We start from the raw sequence: 22,424 nt of genomic DNA on the forward strand, positions 1-22,424 counted from the left end.
CTCCTCCCAGGTGACCCACTCCTCAGTCCTCGTCTGCTTTCCTCTAAGAGTCTGGACGAGCTTCAGTCCCGGGCGGCTCAAGAGGAGCTTGGAGTCTTCAGAAACCACCAGTTCTTTCTTGTGGCACCTCCAGCTTGGGACAGCCACAGCTGCGACTCAGCCCATCTCCATTGGAAAGCCCAATTTTGTAAGCCCCACTCTGTAAAATTCGAATGTCACAAATTCTCACCCCAACGAAGTGGGGGAGGGTGTTTAAAGACCAGCTTAGCACAACAATGCCAAAACTGCTTGAGTTTCTGACACCTTTAAGTAGCCACAATTCCACAAAGTAAAGGGAAATCAACTATTCTGACTGGCTGTAAGAACAGGAGGACAGTTACTGTGGTTTAGAAAGGAGGCAGTTATTTTTTAAAGTTTTAAAGTCATTAAGCATAAATACTGGCAAGCTCTAGGGAGCTAAGCTGGCTGGACAAAGTTGAAAACAATCAATTTAACTTCCACCCCCCCAGGGACTGAGCCTCCCGGGTACCTGACATATGGCATCTCCAACAACAAAGCAAACACCACATGAAAAGCCCGCAGGTTGGCGTGAAAGCAGCAGGGGAGCCCTGTAAGAGCGGGATTCAAAGGCTCTGCTCCCCCCCACCAAAGACTGTACTGCATCTCCATCCTGGTTTGCCCCCTGCTGACACCCTAAACAGTCAGGCACTCAAGGGACATAGAATGAATAAAGCAGGGCCCCGTCTTCCAATTACTCAACTGTCTAGAAATGGGAAACAAGTCAGGGACCTTTGTAGGATCATTTCAGCCTAGAGATAGGATCCTGGGTCCAGGCCAATAATGTGTTCCTCGAACACAATGACTTAGGGTCTCTAAATTTCTTACTCTGCTGAGTCACGGCTTCTACTGCTCTGTCTTGTCACGGCTTCTATTGCTCTGTCTTGTCACTAACATATGTTGAATGATGGCAGGCATGTTTCCTTGTTGGTGTGGTGAGAGGCAGAGCCAGAGATGTAGGACCTGCTTTTAAGGCATTTCACTGCTGGTGGAGATAAAAATCAAGAGGCTGCCAAGAGATAACGTGCTTAAGACATTCAGTATACTTTAAGCACAGTGGATGCTCTAAATAAAAAAGTGATACGGGAGAGAAATGTGTACGGCGAGTCAAGCACATATGCGCACACCTGTTGGACTCACCAAGTAAAGCAGAATGTAACTCTTGGAAGGGCCCCTCCGAAATCCGCTCACTAATAAACAAAGGAAGCACGGTCCAGGGAGGCAGGTCTGTGCAACGACCCCCCTCTGCTAGGCTGGTGGGCATCACCGCCAGCGTGAACCTGGCCAAGGCCCTTCCTCCACTCTGCCTGCAATCCTTGAGGCAGGCATTATTAACATCCCCACTTTTCAGATATGACTTTTGCAGACAAAGTTACTCAAGGCCACAAATCTGAGTCATGCACTCAAAGGAACCGACGTCTCCACCTTCTGCCTCTGCAGACGAGAGGCTTGCAGCTGCTTTTCTTAGTCTCCACCTACTTGGACCTGGATGTGTGTCTCCTGTCTCCCGAGTCCTCTGCCTACACAAGGGACGTGGCCCAGCCACCTGCAGCAGGCGGACACACAGCAGCAGCCCCTGCTAAGTCAGCCTGGGAGCAGGAGCGATCACTGTTACTGCCCTTCACTGACTCAGGAACTTGGTGCAACTTCATTTGAGCCCCACCATGACCTGTAATATCGTATTATCCATATTTTATAGGTGAAAACAAATTGATGCACCCTAAGTTACACTGCTAGTAACAGTGATACACAAGTTTCTAGACCCTTGAAAGGATTAAGTGACTCCCCCTTATTTCTGCCCTTCCACCTCCCATCTTATTCTTCCTGCTCCAGCTTCACCTTCCTGACCTTCCAGGGAACCAGAGAAGCCACCCCCACAGAGCAAGCTCACTCCCTCTTGCTGGGGAGTGGCTATACCCCTATCTCCAGCTGAGAAAGCAAACCTGACTTCCCCTCCGGAGCTGACTGACGGAGCTGACTGACGCCAGGGCTGACCTGAGGGGCAGCTACAGAGGCAAAGGGAGGCTTCTCCCCCAAGTTGCACCACACCCCTCTCTTCCCGTGGAGAGTGGGCCCATCCCTCTCCCCTTAACCTGCGGAAACCCAATCCCAAACCAACAGAACCCTTGCAGCAATCAGCTAGCTACCTCTTTACCCTTCTGAAACCTCCATCTCCTCTCAAAACATCACCAACAAACTCAGAATTGGGGGTACAAGGTGTGGCTGCTTCAACAGTCCCAGCTGAACCCACCAATTTAAGACAAGCACTTCCTCATCCTATTACTTTGTCTTTCTCATTACCAGAAAAGTAGGACTGAAATTGTACTGCGAAGGACCAAGGCCCTGAATGCCACAGCAAAGTAGCAGAAAAACTTTGCCTTTCCAAAAAGAACACTTGAATAACAAAAACTGTTATTAGCCCTGGATGCGAGCCACGCAGCCGTCTTTACGGAGGGCAAAGCCTGCCCGGGCAAGTTCTCCATGAGTCCTTCTCACAAACCAGTTATAAGATCAAACATGCTGATCTTGGCATTTAACACCAAAACCTAAGGCAAAGGAGAGACTCTTCTTTTTCTTTTTAAAAACTTGAGAAATCCATTTCCCTCGTTTTTGTCACAAAAGGAACTGATACCTCTCACCACCTCCTAATTGTCCAGTGTTTAGAATACTAGAAAAAAAGCTGTGTTTCTAATTTCATTCATCCAACATGTGATTCGCACTCCCTGAACACTCAGCAGCCCGGTCCTGACTCCGAGATGAACAAAATGAGGCAAATTAGCTCCATCCGAAAGCAGCACGGCTCTCTCTGCTCTCGGCATCCGAGCTCTTCACTGTTCCTCTCCTGCAGGAACAAACTCAGACCTCTGGCCTGATGACGGGGTGACCGCCAGCTTCTCACCCCTGACACAGAGCTGTCGCTCTCTGTGCACAGACCTCTCATGCGGGGCTCAAAACATTAATACTCTTTAAACAAATGGCCATGGATTCAGAGAAAACTTGGTGAAAGACGAGAAAGTAAACACATGGTAAGAGCACATGTATCAGAAACATGAGAACGTCCAGATTGCTACATGGAAGGCGGTCTCAGGGCCAGCTGTGTCCTGGGCATTTGGACCAAAGCAAGGTGGCAGCCCACAGGGGTCTCGGGTGCCATCCTGGGCACAAGAGGTAAGACTCCAACTGAAATCTCCTTCCTTTCCTTCACGGCAAAAGAGAGCCTGGCAGCTCAGAGACAGAAGGGAACCCCAGGACCCCAGGAATTCAAGGTCTGGACTCAAGGCCAGACAGAGGAGCCCAGAAAGACTGTACACACACACACACAACACACACACACACACACAAACCACACACACACACCCAACTCCTGGCCTCAAGCCTCCATGGCCTGGCTGAATTCCAGCTCCGCTAATTACATCAGACCCACCTTTCACCCTTCCCCACCCCCTGCAATCAGCCCTGATTCTCTGCTTCCTGCAGCTCTGGGGGGTGCAGGGTGAAGTCTGAAGCCAGCTGCTCCCTCTGTCCCACCCACTGCCCAACCCCGGAAGTGCTGATTTCAGGAGGTGCCTATAGCAATCTAACCCCTTCCTCCTGGGCTCTGGGCTGGTGTGAAATCTAGTTAACAAGGGGGAACCCAAGCAGCAGACCCCAGGAAGCAGCACTCCCAGCCTGGCCCAGGGGATGAGGCTTCTGGCTCAGGGCCAGTCCTGCGCTGGTATCATTGCAGACCCTGAGTGGCCCTGCTGACCTTCACCGAACAGCTGGTCTGCCCACAGCAAGCCATCTCCCTACATGACTGCAGAAAACTTAACTTTTAGAAGTTTCCCCAAGCAGCCAATGACCAAGAAAATTTGCAGCTCTCTAGGGCTTCTGTACCTTACTCCATGAGCCCCATTTTCCTAATCTGTAAAATGGGCACAGCAGTTTCTTCCTCAGTGACAAGGCTGAAAGCTCCCAGCATGGTGCCTGGCTTACAGTAGGCACCCAGTAATCTCCTCTCAGCCTTCTGACTGCGGCACAGGGCCGAGTCCCAAAGTTTCTGCTTGCTATTCAATACGCCTCCACAGCATTTCCTCTATAAACAAAACAGAAAAAAGACATGCCCAACTGGCACTTGGTCTCATGCCTTGCAAAAACAAAACCTGCCCCTGGAAAGGTCTGGGACTGTGTGGCCCATGAGTAGGTGTCCTCAGCTCTGTCTGCTCCATCCTTGGCCAGCAGGACAGGGAGGGTCGCAGGACAGGAGTGAAAGCCTTCTGCTCAGTGTGGAAAGGGAATTCTAGTGGCCCTGAAAGCTGCCGCCCTCCTGCAGCACCGCTCTGGCTCCCATCAGGCTGACCCAGAGCCACTGCCGCTCAGCCCCACGGGGCCCTGCCCTGAAGTCCGGGGGGAAAGCAGACCTGCCGCGGAGCTCGGCTTTCCCGGGCCTGGGAAAGCGTTTTACCCTCCCCCGGATGCTCGCTCCAAGCAATCTGCTGTCCACTGCCCCACGTGAGTCCCCTAGAACGTACCCCTCTCTCCTCTGCTCCTGGCTCCAAGACCTGACCTGATTCTCCACTCCCTCCTGACCCAGAGCCCATTCTCAATATGGGTGTTAAGAGTTTTCTTTCTTAAACTTTCCTATTTAAACATGCTATAAGGACTCCCCAGTGCTTCAGGATGAAGTTTAAATTCATTAGCATGGCATCCACCCTCTGGAACCTCTTTTCAGCCTCACCCATCACTATTCCCCACAGGCACCTCAACCCCCAGCTGCTCAGAGGGCACTTAGTCAGCGTTCAGGCTGTTCTATGTCTCTATAGTTTTGCAGGTGCTGTTCCTCCCCCAGGACACCCCCTATGCACCCCATTTTCGGCCAGTCTAGCTCCGTGCCAGTCGTTCAGGACTCAGGCCAAGTGTCACCCACTTCAGAAAGCTCTCCATGAGCTTTGCCCATTGCCGGGCTAGGAACTCCCTCCCATGTCCTGTGCTATGTCCAGGTGTTACAGCAGCTGGTTTGTTGGCCCCTCTCCCACCCACTAGACGTGGGCATCTCAGGCCTGGAGAATGGCCTTAAGAACAAGGAGGAGACACAGAAGAGCGGGGTGACCCCCAGAGGGTCACACCCTCTTCTCTGGGCCACCAGAGTGTCCTTGTCCCACATTTCATCACCTTACACTGGAGAGAACGGAGTGGGGGGGGGCGCGGGAAGAGAGAGGAAGGAAAGAGGAAAGGAGGGGGGTCCGTGCAGACCACTGCCCTCCTCAGCCTCATTTCCCAACACAGTCTGGAAGGCCCTCTCTTGAACTTTAGATGGAAAGCAAACATTCACAGGGAAGTCGGTAATCTCTTGGGTCAAGTCCACAGCACACAAAGGCTGATATGGGGACAAGATGCAGGACCCTCTGTGATGAAAACCTCCTGGTCCTGGAGCTGGACCACCTGGCCTCACCATGCCACAGTCCAGTCAGAGATTCCCAACCAGCATCCAGGGATCCTCCCACTCAAGGAAGTTCGCCCAGATGTATGGCAAAAATAATCTCAGACCCTCATCCGCGCGGCAGAGACACGGGAACCTTCAGCGCTCAGTAGCAGCACGAACACGGCATTTTACCAGGTGCCGTCACAGTGGGTGAAGGGCACAAACGGGCAATTCAACAAAGGAAAACAAAAGGCCTGTAAAGAGGGCAATTTTGGCAATAGTAGCAAAAGTCCTCAAAGTATTCCTGCACTTTGACCCAGGAATTCCATGCTAGGAATTTATCCTAAGGACATAAAAACAGTTGTTGAAAGATTTATGGACCAAGTATGTTCATGGTGGGATTGTTTATAATTCTAAGACAGAAAAACTCAGTATCAATGACAGTGGTACAGCCACACAATGAACTGCCATGCAGACACTAAAATTCACATTATGAAAGAATACTTAATGACGTGGGAAGACGCTAACTACACAGCAAATGAAAAGAAAGGTTACACACAGTATGAATAATACAATCCACACCCTTAACGCACACACAGGCACAGACACAAAGTCGAGCAAAAATACCAAGATGTTAACAACCGTACGCCCTGCTCGGAGAGACAGTGGGCAGGCTTAATTTTCTTTCTATTTCCCTATCTGCAATCAGAAAATACTTTTATAGTAAGAAATGTTGCTACTAATTTCCTCGAAGCAGACATAAGCTACATCATCAAGAATATCCAACTCACAGCCTTCCTCTGTAACCTTCAAAGTCAGGAGTGGAGAAAGCACTTTCTCCCCTACAAACTGAACACGAGGGAGTATCCATCAAGCAAACTGCACTGGCACCAGCAGACAGGGTCTGAGCAGGTTCCTGTGAACACTGCCCCTCATCCACCGAAGCACACTGCACCCCCGTGAGACATCGCTTCACCCAAAAACCCTCCGGACCGCACGGACGAGAAAGTTTACTTTGTTCCCCCCAACAATGTCAAATATACATTTCCTTCTATTCTTACTTTTGACAAAAGCCTTTCATTTTTAATTTTTTTATTGAAGTACCGTTGGTTTATAATGTTGTGCTAATTTCTGGTGTGCAGCACAGTGACTCAATTGTACATAGATATATATTCCTTTTCATACTCTTTTTCATTATAGGTTATTACAAGCTATTGAATGCAGTTCCCTGTGCTATATAGTAGGACCCTGTTTGTCTATTTTATTTATAGTAGTTAGTATCTGCAAATTCCAAACTCCCAATTGATCCCTCTCTCCACCCCTTTGTAACCATAAGTTTGCTTTCTATGTCTGTGAGTCTGTTTCTGTGAAAAGTGTTTCATTTTTTCAAGCTGAGCAGGCACATTACTAAAGATCACTCTTAAGTTTTTTAGTAGTCAGCCCATGTTTATCTAATGTAACTGCCACAGAAAGCTGACAGATCCCAAAAGCAAAGCTGAGTGGGCAAGAGGTACAGGTAGAATATAGAAGTTTTATCTGAAGATATCACAAAACTGTATGTGTACACACACACACACACACAAATTAGTGATACGGGTTACCTCCAGGGAGGGAGGGAAGGTTAACTGAATGCAGTAGGGGCATACCAGGGACTTCAATCAGAAAACATTTCTTAAAAGAAAGGTCTGAAGCAAATATAAAAAATATTCACATATGTTCATATTTATTTTGAACAGATACACAGGTGTTCATTATAACCATCTGTTTTATTTTTAATTTTTCAAAGCAATGAAGGAAAAAAGAGAAGATAAGGCAACTCTGGACTATTTTTTCTGGGACAAAGAACACTATTCTGGGTCCGCCCTGGCCTCATGACCATGATGAGAGACCAGAAGAGCTGAGTTCCAGGAACTTGTGACACAGAACTCCTTCGAGGGGATCTTAAATGCTAAACCTTGGTGGGCTCTGGCCATCATGCGACTGCGGAATTTCAGAACCACAAGGGCCCACCCTCTTCTTGACAGATGAGAACGCAGGAGGCCTACAAAAGAAGGAAAGCTGCCTGTCCCAGTGCGAGGGCAGAGAGGGGTGGCGCTCAGATAAAGTCAGTGAATTTCCCATTTCCAAGCAGTCCTGCAGGTGTGTCCCTACATCCCCCCAAGGTCCTGATTTCAGGACAAATATCCACACGTGACTCAGCAACAAAGACGTACATCTCCATCGACACAGGCTGAGTTTGTCCAGGCCGCTGTGTGAAGTGCTTCGCGTCAGCAGGAAGCCAAAGAAACCTCAGAAACTTCACATGACAGTTGGGAGAAGGAGCTAGACCACAGGTGTCCAGGGCAGGGGACGGCAGCCGACACTATGTACAGCCCCCAAAGGATAAACACGAGTCAGCCACCTGCTACACCGGGGATTTCTGCGTAGACTAGCCTTATTTTCCTACTGGCTACACCATCAAATGAGCATGCATTCAGTAGACATACTCAAGGCTCTGAATGTAAAAAATAAACCAGTCTATAAATCCAAATTTTAACTTAAAAGGACTCAGGTGAAAAAGATACTGGCTAATGAGCAAGGAAAACAAGCGTCACATGATGCCGGGCTCAACACTGACCAGCCAGGAAGCTTGAGGCAGTGTGCAGTTGTGGTCCAGGCCCGCCTTTCCTCCAAGCCTCTCTGCAGATGTCCTGTTTGTGGATTCTCATCCTGATCACCCTTTCCTTCTTTAAAATTCAGAGACTGAACCAGGCACTCTCCCCAAGGCCCTATACAACTCTGGCTTCCTCTGCCCCTTCCCAGCAACTCACTCAATGGCACCTGCTCCCTCTGGTCACCTTCTCATCACTGCAGCCTCTCCTCTGAGGGCTGCCAGGACCCTGCCTTCCTGTCCCAGGGCAGATGAGATGAGTGTCCACTGTATGTGATGGGGAGAAGTCACCTGGTGAGAACTGAGCTCCTCGGCCCCAGGAGACCCAACTGTCGTGTCTCTCCTAGACGTCACAGAAACGCTCTAACCCACCAGTTCCCCCCAGTGTGCGTCGGAATCACCTGGAGGGCTTGTAAGACAGACACAGGCTGCCGAACCCCCACAGCAGGTCAGGGGAGCAGAGCCTAACGACCAGGTGATGCCCATGCTGCTGGTCTGGGGCCACACTTTGAGAACCACCGCTCTGGCGCACTGATTCCCCATCCTGCTGGAAGGATGGTAAGACCCAAACAGCTGGGAACTTGTGAAAATGCAGAGTCCAAGCACCAACCCCAGAGGAGCCCAAGTAGGAGGCCTGAGACACTGTTGGTCAGACTGACCCTGACCACCTGGTTCTCACCCACCATCTATCCTCTGGCCCAGAAAAAGGGCAAGGACCCTTGTCTCCACAGGTTTTCAGGGGCAAAACTTGAGCTTCCCTGTGAAAGAAGCGCATGCTGTTCATGGGAGACTCCACCCTTCCTGACTGTCCCTGTCCTATGTGCCTCAGAAAAGAAGGGGACAGCCCGGGGGGCCGAGCAGTCGCTTGGCAAACAAGACCAAGGGTGGATTCCGTGCCCTCAACACTTTGCTGAAGAGCCACGGCCAAGAGGCAACCATTGCCCGGGGCTGACCTCCCGCCCTCCCTGGCCAGAGTAAGAACCACATCTGTCTCACTTTACCCCAAGCCCTCACGACCCGCAGGGCCTCTCCCTCAAGGGGATGCCAGGCGACATTTCTTTTAGAAAACCTTATTGATTGTCCCTTCACAGTAATAACCAGTTATGTTTTTGCTACAATTGTCAGGTGGGAGGGGGAAAAAAAGGCAGGATACGCAATTGTATATATGGCATGGCCACAACGGGGTAAAACAAAAACTATTCATGCGAAAGCTGGAAGGAAGCACTTAAAAATGCTCAGTGATTGTCTCTGGGTGGTGGGATTACGAGAGGTTCTTTTCTTCTTGCTACTTGTTTTCTAAGCTGTTTATAAAGAGCACATATTACTTATATGACCAGAACTTAACTTTACAATGAATCGGAAGGAAAAAACACACAGCAGAACACTGCCCACACCTAACCTGTGTCAGCTCAAAGGGCAAGTGAGCTGCCAGCTCCCTCCCAGGCAGCAGGGCTGATGGAGGGGCAGGGACGGCTCCCAGCTTTTAGCAAGTGCTTTCAGCAAACATTTGCTCTGGGCCGGGCTGAGGCTGCCAACACACACCAGCCCGGTCCTCAAAGAGCCAACAGTGCAGAAGCAGAACAAGGATGCAGGGTCCTCTTTTCTACCTGTGACTCTTTCTGGGCCCTGGGAATGGGCTGGTGACCATTTCCATCCTGTGACTACTTCCCACCTTCTGGAACTGGACACGGTGCCCTAGGAGCGGCAATCTGCCTCCAAGCCGACAGTCTCAAGCCCTCCAGCTGGCCCAGGCCTGGACCGTCAGAGCTGCTGAGCGCCACCAGCACCTACATGGCCAAACAACCTGCGGCCAGAGCCTGAGCGCCCCACGCTGCACACAGAGCTGCAGAACCTCACCTCCACTGCTGACCTTCACTGCCATCCCGGAGGGTTCCCACCTCCCAGCCACACCTGGGGCGGGAGCACACCTGTGCAGAGTTACCGCAGCTGGCCAGCCTTGCAAGCCTGTTCTGAATCCTGAATTTCTGTACCTCACATTCACATCCTCCCCGGCTTTGATTCATCTGAAACTTGGTGAAACAGACCTTCATTCAAGCAGCTGTGGGAAATGCTGACCAGGACAGAGGACAGAACTGCCTCGTGCCTCCACCCGTCCTTCACCTCAACGCCCCCTCTACTTCCCATGACCCTCCAAACTAAGAAACTTGGTCATCTACCGAAACTCCACTCAGGTGTCCCCTCCTGGACGAAGCCTTCCCCAATGCAACCCCTCCCCATGCAGCCTGGGTTGGGGTCTTGTCTCAAGCTGTTAGCATCATCCACTTCCCTGGCACTCAGCACAGAGCATCGAAACACCACTTACCCTGAATGGTGCCTGCAGCCAGGAAGCCAGCCCTGAGGAGATGCTCAACAGCCAGCAGAGCCCCCTCCATGCCCAGGCCCAAGTTCCCTGGCAGCACCAGCTTCCCCCACCTAAGACCCACCTGCTGACAGCATGCCAAGCCCTGGGCGTGGTTCTCCTCACCAAGGAAACAAATCCTTTTCAGCCCCACAGATCCGGCTTTCCCTGACCCCGACCCCCTTCAGCACAGCTGGCATCTGTAACTAAAAGCATGGGGCTGCTGCTAAGCCTCCCAAAGCCGACATGGAGAGCTCATGGTGCTGCGCTACAGGCAGTCCACGGAATGAGCACAGGTGGCTTGAACTGGCCATGCAAGCAAAGCATCCCAGGCCGCCCCTCTTGTACCCCAACCCCAGAGGGAGGAAAATGGAAACAATCATCTAAGAAAACCCAAGACACTATCCACTCCCTCCCTCTCCCATCTTGTTTCAAATTCAGCAACTACCACAGCCCTCTGCAGGAACCAGACCCAGCAGACAGCCCGAGGCCACAGCGCAACTCCACCCAGCAGCCTATCCCAGCGACCTTAGAACCAGCACCACCGCACGAGGGTAGAGAGGGGAGCCGGGGGGCTTCCTCATGTTAACAGGGACTGCATGACTCTGAAGATGCTCCTAAACTACAGAACCAAGACCAAGCTCCAGCCCAGGAAGCTGGGGCTAGGAGCAGGTCTCAGAGGCAGAAGGCTCAGTGAAACTCCAGCATGAATCTGGAAGAAACTGGTTCTTGAGCAGTGGTTCTCAAACTGTGTTCCTGGGGTCCCAGGAACCCACAGAGATGCCCTGGAGGGAGAGGAGGGGGCTGAGCAGAGGCGCTAGGGCCCCTCAACCCCCAAGTCAATTGGAGTTGCTAGGGATTCACCTGGGGGCTCAAGAAAAATCGTATGAAGAAGAAAGTTTCACAGTCCAGTTTGACAACCAGGGCCCCAAGGTGCACAGTTTAAATCTATTTCCCACCCATGCCGGCTGTATAAAGATCATGAACATCATCAAAGACTCTCAGCCAACCCTCCCAAGGCTGGGATGGGGATCTTCACAGTCCTTCCCCTTCAGGCCCTCTTGCCTGATCCACCGACTATCTGCTAACAAGATAAGGTGAGCATCTGACAAGTAGACACTCCATGCTGTGAACCCCGTGATCCTGGCTGCCAGCTGGGGGCTCACTGATTACATATTTGGCCTGAACATAACCCTTCTGTGGTCTCTTCTCTCCCTCAACCCTTTGAATCGCTCCCGTACAGACTCACTGAGCTGTGGGCGATAACCATGTCACGGTGCCCCTCCCAGAGCCTATTCCAGCCAGTCCCCACTTGACTGGGTGCTTGGGTCGTGGCTGTGAACCAAGACCTGTCTTTGGGGCCCTCAGATGCTTTGCACAAGGTACAATGTTTTTCACAAGGCTCAAAGCACATTCACTGGACAAAGTAAAGCAATCCTACCTCTGACCCTTCTCACAGTGCCCCCAAAAAAGGATGCATGTGCAAACACACCAAGTGTCTGCAAGTAGATGCCTGACCACCATTTCCTCTCGGCTTCCTGTGGGGAAACCGTTCGAATGGTGATACTGCCGGACGCACAGCAGAACTCCAGGGGAGGAGAGAACCGCCTTACCTGGTAGTAGGTCTTGATGTTTCTCACCAAGATGGTCAAGTTCTGAATGCGCAGGTTCACATCATTGTTGACGTGCTTGTTGATGCGTTGATTTGTTGGCCTGGGATCTCTGGGGGGAAATGAGAAGGGAAATTGCATCTCCCGGCATCGGCCACACCCCTGTCCTACCCAGGCCACTACTGAGCGTTCAGCCCTCTCTAAGGCTCGGTTACTATGCGGCTGTGGCTCAAGTCAAACCCTAATTCTGCCACTGCCAAGCCGTGGATCTCATCACCTTCTGCTGCTCCCCCCAAGCACCGAGCCCACCACAGGCCCTTGATCAATGTTATTTCCATTCCCACTGCTGGCAGCACCCATAAACCACCACCAAATGTCAATGCAGACCCAAAAGTTATACTGTATAAAAATCAATCAATACCCCAAGATCTATTTCAAGACTAAAAGGATTAAAAGCTGAACAAACCAAAATATGTGAAATATCAAGAAAGACAGAAAAGAGGAAAAAAACAGAGAAAAGAGAAAAAACAAACAAAAAAGAAGGAAAATGGTACATTTCTGACTTAATAAATCAATAAAATCATTAACGTTCCATTTCACAGGTGTCTCCTCTGCCACCAAACTGGTGTTGGGTTGGTCCTGCCTACGATTTACAGACCAAGGATACAATTCGATCTTGAAAAACCACCACCACGAATCTGTGACACTGTGGTGTACAGCACACCCTACGAGAAATACTAGAAGTAGAGGCAAATAATTCACGCGGGAAACCCCCAAAGTGTCATTTATTTTCCAGTCTCAGGCAAGAGTCAGGTCTGGTTGTGATGAAACTAGAAATCCGAAATCAAGTGATTTATAATTTCACTCATCTACGTACAGGACATTTCTCAAAAATTCTCAGAGTCAAAAAGGTTTCCTATTTGAAGAGAACAGATTCAACGGAACGTATTTAGCTTCCACCTCCCCACATACCCCACACTGCTCTTCCTAACAAAGGCCTCCTTCCCATTCTACTATCCCAAGACACCATGAAGGATGTCTCATTCAAATGAGGGCTCTCTTCCAGTTTCATGTGTCATCTGAGCCCAGTGATAAGGGCGCTGAGCCCCCTGGGGCTGGAGTGACAGAGACAGACAGTCCTCTTCCTCCTTCCTCAGTACCCAGGCCCCACGATGATGATGATGATGATGAAGATAATGAAAGTGATGAGAGATGCGCAGGAAGGGGAATTTGGGGAGTTAAGGAAATCAACCTCAATGCCATCCAACTCATTTCAAGCCAATAATTAATACAAAACTGACAAAACAGGAAAAAAATCAACAAATAGAAATCATTTCAAATGTCACTGTAAGCACAATTTTTTTTATAGCACAAGCTGTTTAAAATTCAACCATTAAGTAAATGTCTGATATAGACACTATGAGATCCCATGCTGTGTTGTGTGTCTGCAAACCCCTTTACACATTCCACGCAATCATCAGCCATGGATTTTATCCAGTCATCCTGGATAAACAGTCACATGGGCACCTTGGGGCAACCAGAGGACTTCTTTTAAACTGTCCTGGGACAACATTTCTTATTGTCCCCACAGAGTAATGGAGTCTGGCCAAGCCATTTACACATTACATGTTTCTCCTGGAGCCATTCATTACTGAGAAAATAAAGGTTAACAGTTCAGTGGAAATTAATTTAGCAGTAGAGCAGGCATTCAGATTTTAAACTGCATGGGCATTTTAGCTACAGAAATGCACCTAGCATGACAAAATAATTTATCTTAAGGGGGCAATTCTCTTTCCTATAGACACCTTAAGAGATGAGAAGCAATTTCATAATGTGACAAATGTGCCTCTTAAAATAGCAGAACTAGAGAACATGCAGGGCTTTTTCTGTTTTGTTGTTATTATAATCCCAGCTTTCATTAAGTCAGACAGGACCACTCGAGGAGTGCCCGGAGCTGGAGGGCCCCGGCAAAGACGTGTCTGTTCACTGCGGGAGCAGAAGCACAATACACACACAAGGTCAGGGCCTGAGCGGCCGTCAGGTGTTGGAGGGGAGGCCTCTGACCACCCTGCTTTGTTAGTCCCCAGTTTCGGGAAGCAATAACTAATTGAAACAATGCTCCAAAAGATTCTCACATTTACTCTATGAGTAATTAGGCTAATTACCATCGTCATTAGCACACCCTCCTTTAACTAAGGCTCTCAGGTTAAAGAGATTATTAGGGAACAATCGAAACAAGTCAACTCTGGTTAAGGTCTGTCCCCAACTCTGCCCAGCACCGAGTGACCCCCACCTCTCCATGCTTCAGGAAATGAGTCAGGAGCCACTGATTCCAAGCTGGGCCCCAGTGTGTTCACGTGCAAGATGCCCACAGGATCCGTCCAGCATTAAGAGGTTACCATTCTATGAAGGCCAGGTCTGCACTGGCCAACTGGGTACACGGTCCTAGATTCCAGGAAGAGGACATCACAGAACCACGGGAAGACAGTTTCCCCGAAAGCTCTCATAATCCTGTCATAATCACAAGAATCTTGACATGTTAGCCCTAGAACGCAAAAGCCTGACAATCCCACATCAGGACGTCAGAGGACAGGAGAGCGAGAGAGCGAGAAAGCATCTGGAGGCTTGTCCAAACCTGGAGAGTTCCAAGTCCAAAGTGCGGGGCCCCCAGGGCTTTCTTCTCATAAAAATTTTTAACTAGAGAAGAAGAAATCAACTCACCCTAGAATTTTAAAGAGTCATGATTTAGGTTTATAGCAACCTTGCCTCCCTCCTTTGTGAAAAGGCCAGCCCCCAACTTTTGGTCATATCCCAAAGGCTTCCTAAATTTAAAACTGAATCAGGAAACTGTATCTATTCATAGAGCTTCATAACAAAAAAACCAACAACCCAATCCAAAAATGGGCAGAAGACCTAAGCAAGCAATTCTCCAGTGAAGACATACAAATGGCAAATAAGCACATAAAAAAATGCTCAATATCACTAATTATCAGAGAAATGCAAATCAAAACTACAATGAGGTATCACCTCACTCCGGTCAGAATGGCCATCATTCAAAAGTCCACAAACAATAGATGCTGGAGAGGGTGTGGAGAAAAGGGAACCCTCCTACACTGCTGGTGGGAATGTAGTTTGGAACAGCCATTATGGAAAACAGTATGAAGATTCCTCAAAAAACTAAAAATAAACTTACCATATGATCCAGCAATCCCAATCCTGGGCATATATCTGGAGGAAACTCTAATTCAAAAAGATATACGCACCCCAATGTTCACAGCAGCAATATTTACAATCGTCAAGACATGGAAACAACCTAAATGTCCATCAAAGGATGACTGGATAAAGAAGCTGTGGTATATTTACACAACAGAATCCTACTCAGCCACAAAAAAGAATAAAATAATATCATTTGCAGCAACATGGATGGACCTGAACATCGTCATTCTAAATGAAGCCAGAAAGAAAAAGAAAAATACCATATGATATCACTCATATGTGGAATCTTAAAAAAAAAAAAAAGACACAAATGACCTTATTTACAAAACAGAAACAGACTCACAGACATAGAAAATAAACTTACGGTTCTAAGGAGGGAAAAGGGGTGGAAAGGGATAAATTGGGAGTTCGAGATTCGCAGATACTAACTACAATATGTAAAATATATAGAACAAGTTTCTTCTGCATAGCACAGGGAACTATATTCAATATGTTGCAGTAACCTACAATGAAAAAGGATATGAAAAGGAATTTATGTGTGTATATGGATGACTGAAACATTAGGCTGTACCCCAGAAACTGACACAACATAGTAAACTGACTATACTTCAGTAAAAAAGAAACTATATTGAGACACAGATAATGGAGATGCTGATAATCTATCATAGGTTAAAAAAATATGTTAAACAGTAGCACGAGCCCATTTCTGTATAAAAATATATTAGGAACATATATTAATATATACACATATCATAGACAACATCTGGGAGTCCCCAGAATATTAAATACCACTACCTCGACAGAGTAAAATTGTAGGCAATTTTTGTTTTGCTCATCTGTATGTTCCTACCCCCCGACAACGAATGTCAGTTTTCTGTGTAATTGTTACAGACTCAAAGGCCCCATGAAGAGTGTCATATGCTGCAGCCACAAAAGAAAATCCCTTACATTCATAAGTAAAACTCTTTTCTGCTCCAACACTCTAGCACCAACACAAACTCATTCCACTAACAAGTATCTGCCCCTTTATCCTTAACTTTTACATCTACAGAATGGGAACACAGCTCCTCCTTCAGAGCAATAGGGGAAAAAATTATCCTTCAAATGCTTTTTAGAAGTTTAAGAAGCCCTCCCACTGGCCTGATGGTATATTAATTATTCAGAAGTTGGAAATACCCCATTTGTAATTTTGCAGCTAGCACCAGGGGTTAGAAAGGAGTCTGAACAAAGCAAACAGCATTGGATTTAACACAGACCTTGCCCAGGCACAAGCTCTCAGCCCCAGTTCCAAGTTCCCAACAGCAGTCAACAGCCACTGCGTTAAATCATGTGCCCACTCTCACGTACACAGACGCACACTAACACATGCAAGGGAGCACACACACACACAGCTCTGGGCCTCACTCTAACGCTAACTGTGACTGACACTTGTGGGGCATTTCCATAATCTTATTTACTTCCCCCCAGTCTATAAAATATCATCCCCCTTATTATAGATCAGGAAATTGAGGCTTAGAGAGTTTAAGCAACTTGTCCAAGTTAATAGAACTAAGTGGCAGAGGGAGGATTTGAAGTCATTGCCTGTTGCTAGAGTCAAAGCTCTTCATTTTCCTAAGAGACCATGAAAACATGTCCGAAGAGAATCAGATACCTTGTTTTCCCCTGGGTACCAGTAGGTACCCAGAGAACTGCATTTACAGAGGGGCTATTCAGCAAGTTTTCCCATGCATCTCCATCCACACCGCTCAATGCCTCACTTTCATTCAGGAATTCTCCTAGACCTGGGCCTCCCCTGAAAGCTGAGCTCACAGGGCTTTCCTGCTTCCAGGCACTGATGTCACTGGGAGGCCAAGGTGGAGAGACTACTACCACAGCCTTCTTCAGTTGCCAGAGACAATGCCCAGGTGCAGCCACGTGACCCCCGCCAGCCTCCATATGGCTCCAAAGTGTTAGGTAACACGCCTCTTATCTGAGCTCCAGCAACATACTAGCACACTGCTCTCTGCAATTTTCTCAGGCCCTACCAACTTGGAGAGAATTTATCAAACTAGGCAAACTGCATGCAGTAGGGACTCCTAGGATGGGAGATAAGGCAGAACAGCCTTATCACTTACCTGCTAGTTAGCCTGACATTTCTCCATTTGGCAGAAGTGAAAACAGGTTTGGCTTAAATACAGTGCTAGATGTGAGGCTAGGGTGTGGGTCCCAGAGTCCAGTTTTGCCTTAAGTCTCGTTGGGAGAGGGCTGAGGCCAAGAATTATGCAGTAAGCTAGGAGACTAAGAATGTAGGAGAAAAGTAGACTTAAAAAAAAAAAAAACACTCTTCTGGGGTGCCTCAAATCCTTTCTGGATTAAGATGGCAGATACTTAACTGATGTCAACACCTATTAAGCGGCAGGCACTATGCTAATTGCTAACACATCAACTCATTTAATCCGCACAACCTCTTAAGGAAGGTATTTTACTTCCCACTTTACAGGTGAGGAAACTGAGATATTGAGTGATGTGCCCAGTGTCACACAGCTTGCACAAGAGAGACCTAGGGTTTGAAACCAAGCTAGCTACCAAGGCTTTCAACACCAGGTCTGGAATTCTTTTAATTTTTTTTTAATTTAGGTAATTTTTACATAAAGTGAAATGCATTTATCTAAAGTTACAGCTTGATGAGTTTTTAAAAATGAAATATATTCCAGTCAATATACAGAACATTTCTACCACCTTCAGAAGTTCCCTTGTGGCCTGTTTCCAGGCAATCCCTACCTACTTCCAGGAGCAAACCATGCTCTAATTTCTATCACCTGAAGCAGGTTATTCTGATCACCGCCGTCAGTAAACTGCGTGCTGCTGGTGCCTCTCCCTCCTTGATTTCCTCCTTCTGGAAAGCCACTCAAACAGCTTCCCTGTTGTCCCTTCCTCCAGGCCTAACCCTGGCCAAAGGACCCAGAAGCACTGCTGGAGCCCTGAGGAACTGCACACTTATCAGTCCTCACTTCCAGAACGATTACCTTGGCACATCACAGATGAGAAAATAACATTTACAATTGTCAAGGGGAGGGGAGAAGCCCTTCAAACTGAATTTAGCCATGGGCCAAGTGTGAACAAGTGATGAGCTGGCATTTCTCAAAGGAATGGTCCAACAGGCTTTCCTGATTTACAAGCAAGTGGTAAACGCTTCAGGAATTCCAAAGGTCAGGGAAGAAAGAGAAACAGTCCCAGGGCTTTTGTTCTCCCCTCGCCTGGGTGTAAAAGCTGAATGAAAAGGCTGGGGATACTGCTGGTTTTTTAATTAAACAGGACAGGTTGACGTTCCCCTGGTCGCTGCCCAATGGAAATCCAGCAATTTTCGGGGTCTTACAGAACGAAGTGCGGAGAGTTGCCAGAACTTGAATATGCCACAAGACAACCCCAGGAAAACTCCATCTCATCGATGTTCTCAAAGAAGTGCTGCCAAAGCCGACAAAAGATCTGTCTTTTTAGAATCTTATCAAACACAAGATTGATTTATGCCTCAAAAAAAAATTAAGACTGAGGTAGTATCTCTCCCATAGCATGACCATCTTGGGCAATTTTTTAAAACAGCCATTTGTAGGTAGATCTATTTAAACCACTTTCTGAATATGCCAAAGCTGACTGCTCGTCCTCCTACGTTGGCCAGAAACAAAGCTGATTCTCATTAGCTAATGGATTCACGCTCAAGTCTGACAACTTGCTTAGTTGCAGGTGAGTAGGTGAGCATAAGGGCCCGATCCACAGAGAACATTAGGATGGTTTATTTTGCTTCAAGTGTCTGTGAATCATACTGACACTCAGTTCCAATATGTTCCCTGCAGTTTGAGTTAAAAACAGAATGCAGCGGTAGGAGCCAACACCTACATGTGGCAGGCTGTCAATCAGACAGGCTCTGCAGAATTCAGCAACAGGAAAGGATGTGGTCAGACAAACATGCTAGCAAATGTAACTTCCACCAAGACCCTGCTTAAGCTGCATGCTTCAAGACAAACAGTACCAGAGCCTTCTAATTCCCTGTGCTTCTCCCAACATTGTGGCTTTAAATTCAGTTCAAGAGATGGAACTTGACCAGCTGCATTTGCTACAGGGGAAACGAAATGGAAGACGAAAGGGAGTTCAGAAACACAGGCGTCCTGACCTCGAATGAAACTTTATAGTCACTCACGGATGCTCTCCCACCCGACACTTCCTGTAACCAGACACTCTTCGTTACAGTTCCTTGCCCCCAAAAAGAGTTTTCTTCGTGTCATTGCTCAAACAACAATTAAGTCCCTGAGTGTGAAGTCAACTGCACTATTCACACCATGTGGATGAGAGTCATTCAGTTCCAAATTTCCTTCATCAAACTGCCAGCATACATCCTGGAGTTCTTCATACCCCACAAATGGCGAAAAGGCACCTTAATATTAAGATACCGACGGCTCCACGTGCAAATAACCCTCCACAGCAACTTCACATTTTATTTCTACAACCTTAAATTCGACTTTCTGAAGCATCATTCTTTCCTTCCTTCCAGAGGGTGACTTACATTTGCAACATGATTTGGTTCAAAAAGATGCCATCTGCTAAATCCATGTACATTGTCAGGTTGTCCTGGTTGCCGCTTCCGAATGGACCAAAAGTTTTCACCTGCGGAAAGGGGAAAGTGGAAAGAAAGGCAGAAAAAGTCACCCCCCAACATGCACAGTGTAAAGCTCTCCCGGGCAAAGGCTGGCAGGGCCCCTGTGGGCAGAAGGAGGTTATCCACGGCCACCCACCCTTCAACAGCCCCCTTCTCCAGGGCCTCGCTCTCCTCCCCGCGCCAGGCAACAGACGCGAGGCAGCAGAAAGAAAACTTCCTCGTCGCTTTCCTTCAGCGTATCAGAGCGGAAGAAAAAAAATAAAAGGGACTTCTCAATAAATTTCTCACGTCTCAAATCCATTGGAAATCACTACGCCCACCCCAGCCTGTACACGTTCTCACTCGGAACATCCTAATCCCCACCGACAGTCACTCGCTGGTCTCGAAGGCTCAGAAACTAATCAGGATATTTTGGGTGAATGGGTCCTTTCCTCCAGTGGTCAAGCCATGGAGGCGAGGGTGACCACTCGAACGCTATCGCTCCAGGGCCGCCAGCCCAACGTCCGGCGGGAACAGGTGTACCCGCTCAGCCCTTGCCAGGCCAGGAGCGCGGCGGGGTCCGGCACCGGGAACGCCGGCTCCAGAGTTGAAAACGCGTCCAGACCCCGGCACACTGACCCCGGCCCCGGCCGGGGACACCTGATGTACCCTCTGCGTCCCAGGGGCTACCCGGGGCCCCGGCTGGGGTCGGGTGTGCTGCGACCGCAGGCGGGCGGGAGAGGAGCCGGTGCACCAACAATGGGGCGGGGAACCGGGCACACTCACCCAGGTCACCAGCGGGCTCTGCAGAAAGAGCTCCATGAGCTCCGAGACGGTCACGTCCATGCTGAGGCTGCGCCCGCCGGCTCCGCACCCCGCGTCCCCGTCCCCCGCGCCGCGGCACAAAAGCAGCTCTGGCAGCGAGCGGCGGGCGCAGGGCTGCGGCGGCTCGCGCCCGGGAGACAAAGGCGGGGCGCGAGCCCACGTTCCTCGGCTTCGGCGGCCCCGCGCCCCGCCCGGGGCTGGGGGAAGGGGAGGGCCCGCCGCTCGGGGAGGAACAATGCGGGCGGCGGCCCCGCCCCTCGGCGGCCCTGGGCGGTCCGCGCGCCGCCTCGCGGTGCCGGGCCCTGGAGCCCGGGCGCGGGCGCGGGCGCGGCTGCGCGAGCCGCGGGGAGGGGGCGGCGGCCCGCACGTGCTTGGGGAAGGTGGGCGTGGGAGCCTCCGGGCGGTGGGTCCTGGCTGCTGCACTTGGGGCTGCTGCCGTGCGCCTACGCCTAGTGCATCCTCCGCGCGTTTGGGGCCCCAGCACGTGGCGTTTCGTGCGCGCGTGCATTGGCCGCGGGGACCCGGGGCCAAGTGCAGGCAGGAGCGCGCGAGCGTGGGTCTCCCTGGTGCCTCCCCGGGAGCGCGGGGGTGGGGCAGGGGAAAGGGGGCCCGGGACGCCCTGCCCGCTGAGGTCGCCCTAGACCTGCCTCGCGGTGGAGGCCCAGCGGAGCCCACCAACCCCGAGGCTGGCGGCCCCAGGCAGGTGCAGCCCATCAGTCGTGCGAATCAGCTGACCCTCCCCCCCAGGTGCCGCCGGGGCCCCGCCCAGGTCCGTGGCAGGAGAGCCCAGCCCGCGCGCCTAACGTGCTGGAGTAGCTCTCACAGGCAGGTGAGGCGCAGACCCGGAGGTCAGAGGAGGAAAGTTTGTGTTTAGTTTAGACTGTAGGAGCGCGACCTCTTGCGCCCCACCGTGCCACCTCCCGGTGTACCCGCCTTCTAGAAGTTCCCTCAGGAAAGTGGTGATGTGGCGGCACCGACCTGGTCCCGCCCCAGGTATGATACCCTCTCTTGCACCCCCAATACCACCGCTACTTTGCCGGAGAGGAGCCAAATTTCGGATTACAACTTGGAGGACATAGCAGCAGCTTGTTGGCACACGACCGGAAAAAGGGCCCCAACTGGATGGAAAGCAAGCCCTTGAGCCCAGGCCCAGGCCCAGACCTCCCTGCTGAGAGACAGCTGCGGTGGACCCGGCCGGTCTAGGCACCTCACCTTAGGCTGGTAATAATTTCACACTATGATTAAGCGCATTGTTCAAAGCATTTTATACGACTTAACTAATCGAATTCTCACGCGTTTCCCAGATGAACCCACCGGTGCGGCGTCTACCTGACTAGGGTAGTTATCAAGTATTGCCTAAGGTAATTGTCTACAAGTATACAGTAAGCACTAAATGGCTGCTGGTTTGGTTGTAATTTGAAAGTTGGCTCTGTCAAGTGTTGGGGCTGCGGCATCTTCCGGTTAAGTGTGGTATTGCAGCCGAGTTCTCGGTACCTGTTGGGCTGGTGAGGGACTGGAATTGTCGCCCCAGGAGCCAAGTCGGCTGGGGGTCCCTAAAGAGAAGTCTGGAAGTCAGGGTGATAGAAAAGAACACGGGGGACTGGAGATGAGCGAAAATTTTGAGCATATGTGGAATTTGTTGTGCACCAGAAATTCATTAATCTCTTAATTGCCTATACCGTAAAATCAGTTGGAAA

The 22,424-nt window shown here is 49.7% G+C and overlaps 1 protein-coding gene across 4 annotated transcripts in view; it reads right to left on the minus strand.

Moving 5' to 3' along the window:
- The window catches only part of CCDC88C (coiled-coil domain containing 88C), a 121,587-nt gene extending 100,657 nt beyond the window's left edge, over positions 1-20,930 (minus strand). For all 4 annotated transcript variants that reach the window (XR_012073801.1, XR_012073803.1, XR_012073802.1 and 1 more), the window contains exons 1-3: positions 20,689-20,930; positions 19,831-19,931; positions 12,081-12,189 (exon numbers count right to left, since the gene is read on the minus strand). Coding sequence is in view for 1 of the 4 variants with exons in the window: in XM_006208196.4 (XP_006208258.2) it covers positions 12,081-12,189; positions 19,831-19,931; positions 20,689-20,748 (270 nt within the window). In the remaining 3 variants the exon portion in view is untranslated. The remainder of the gene's footprint in view (positions 1-12,080; positions 12,190-19,830; positions 19,932-20,688) is intronic.
- Positions 20,931-22,424: the final 1,494 nt, after the last annotated feature.

The sequence above is a fragment of the Vicugna pacos genome, chromosome 6 (assembly GCF_048564905.1).
Source record: "Vicugna pacos chromosome 6, VicPac4, whole genome shotgun sequence".
Taxonomy (NCBI): Eukaryota; Metazoa; Chordata; class Mammalia; order Artiodactyla; family Camelidae; genus Vicugna; species Vicugna pacos.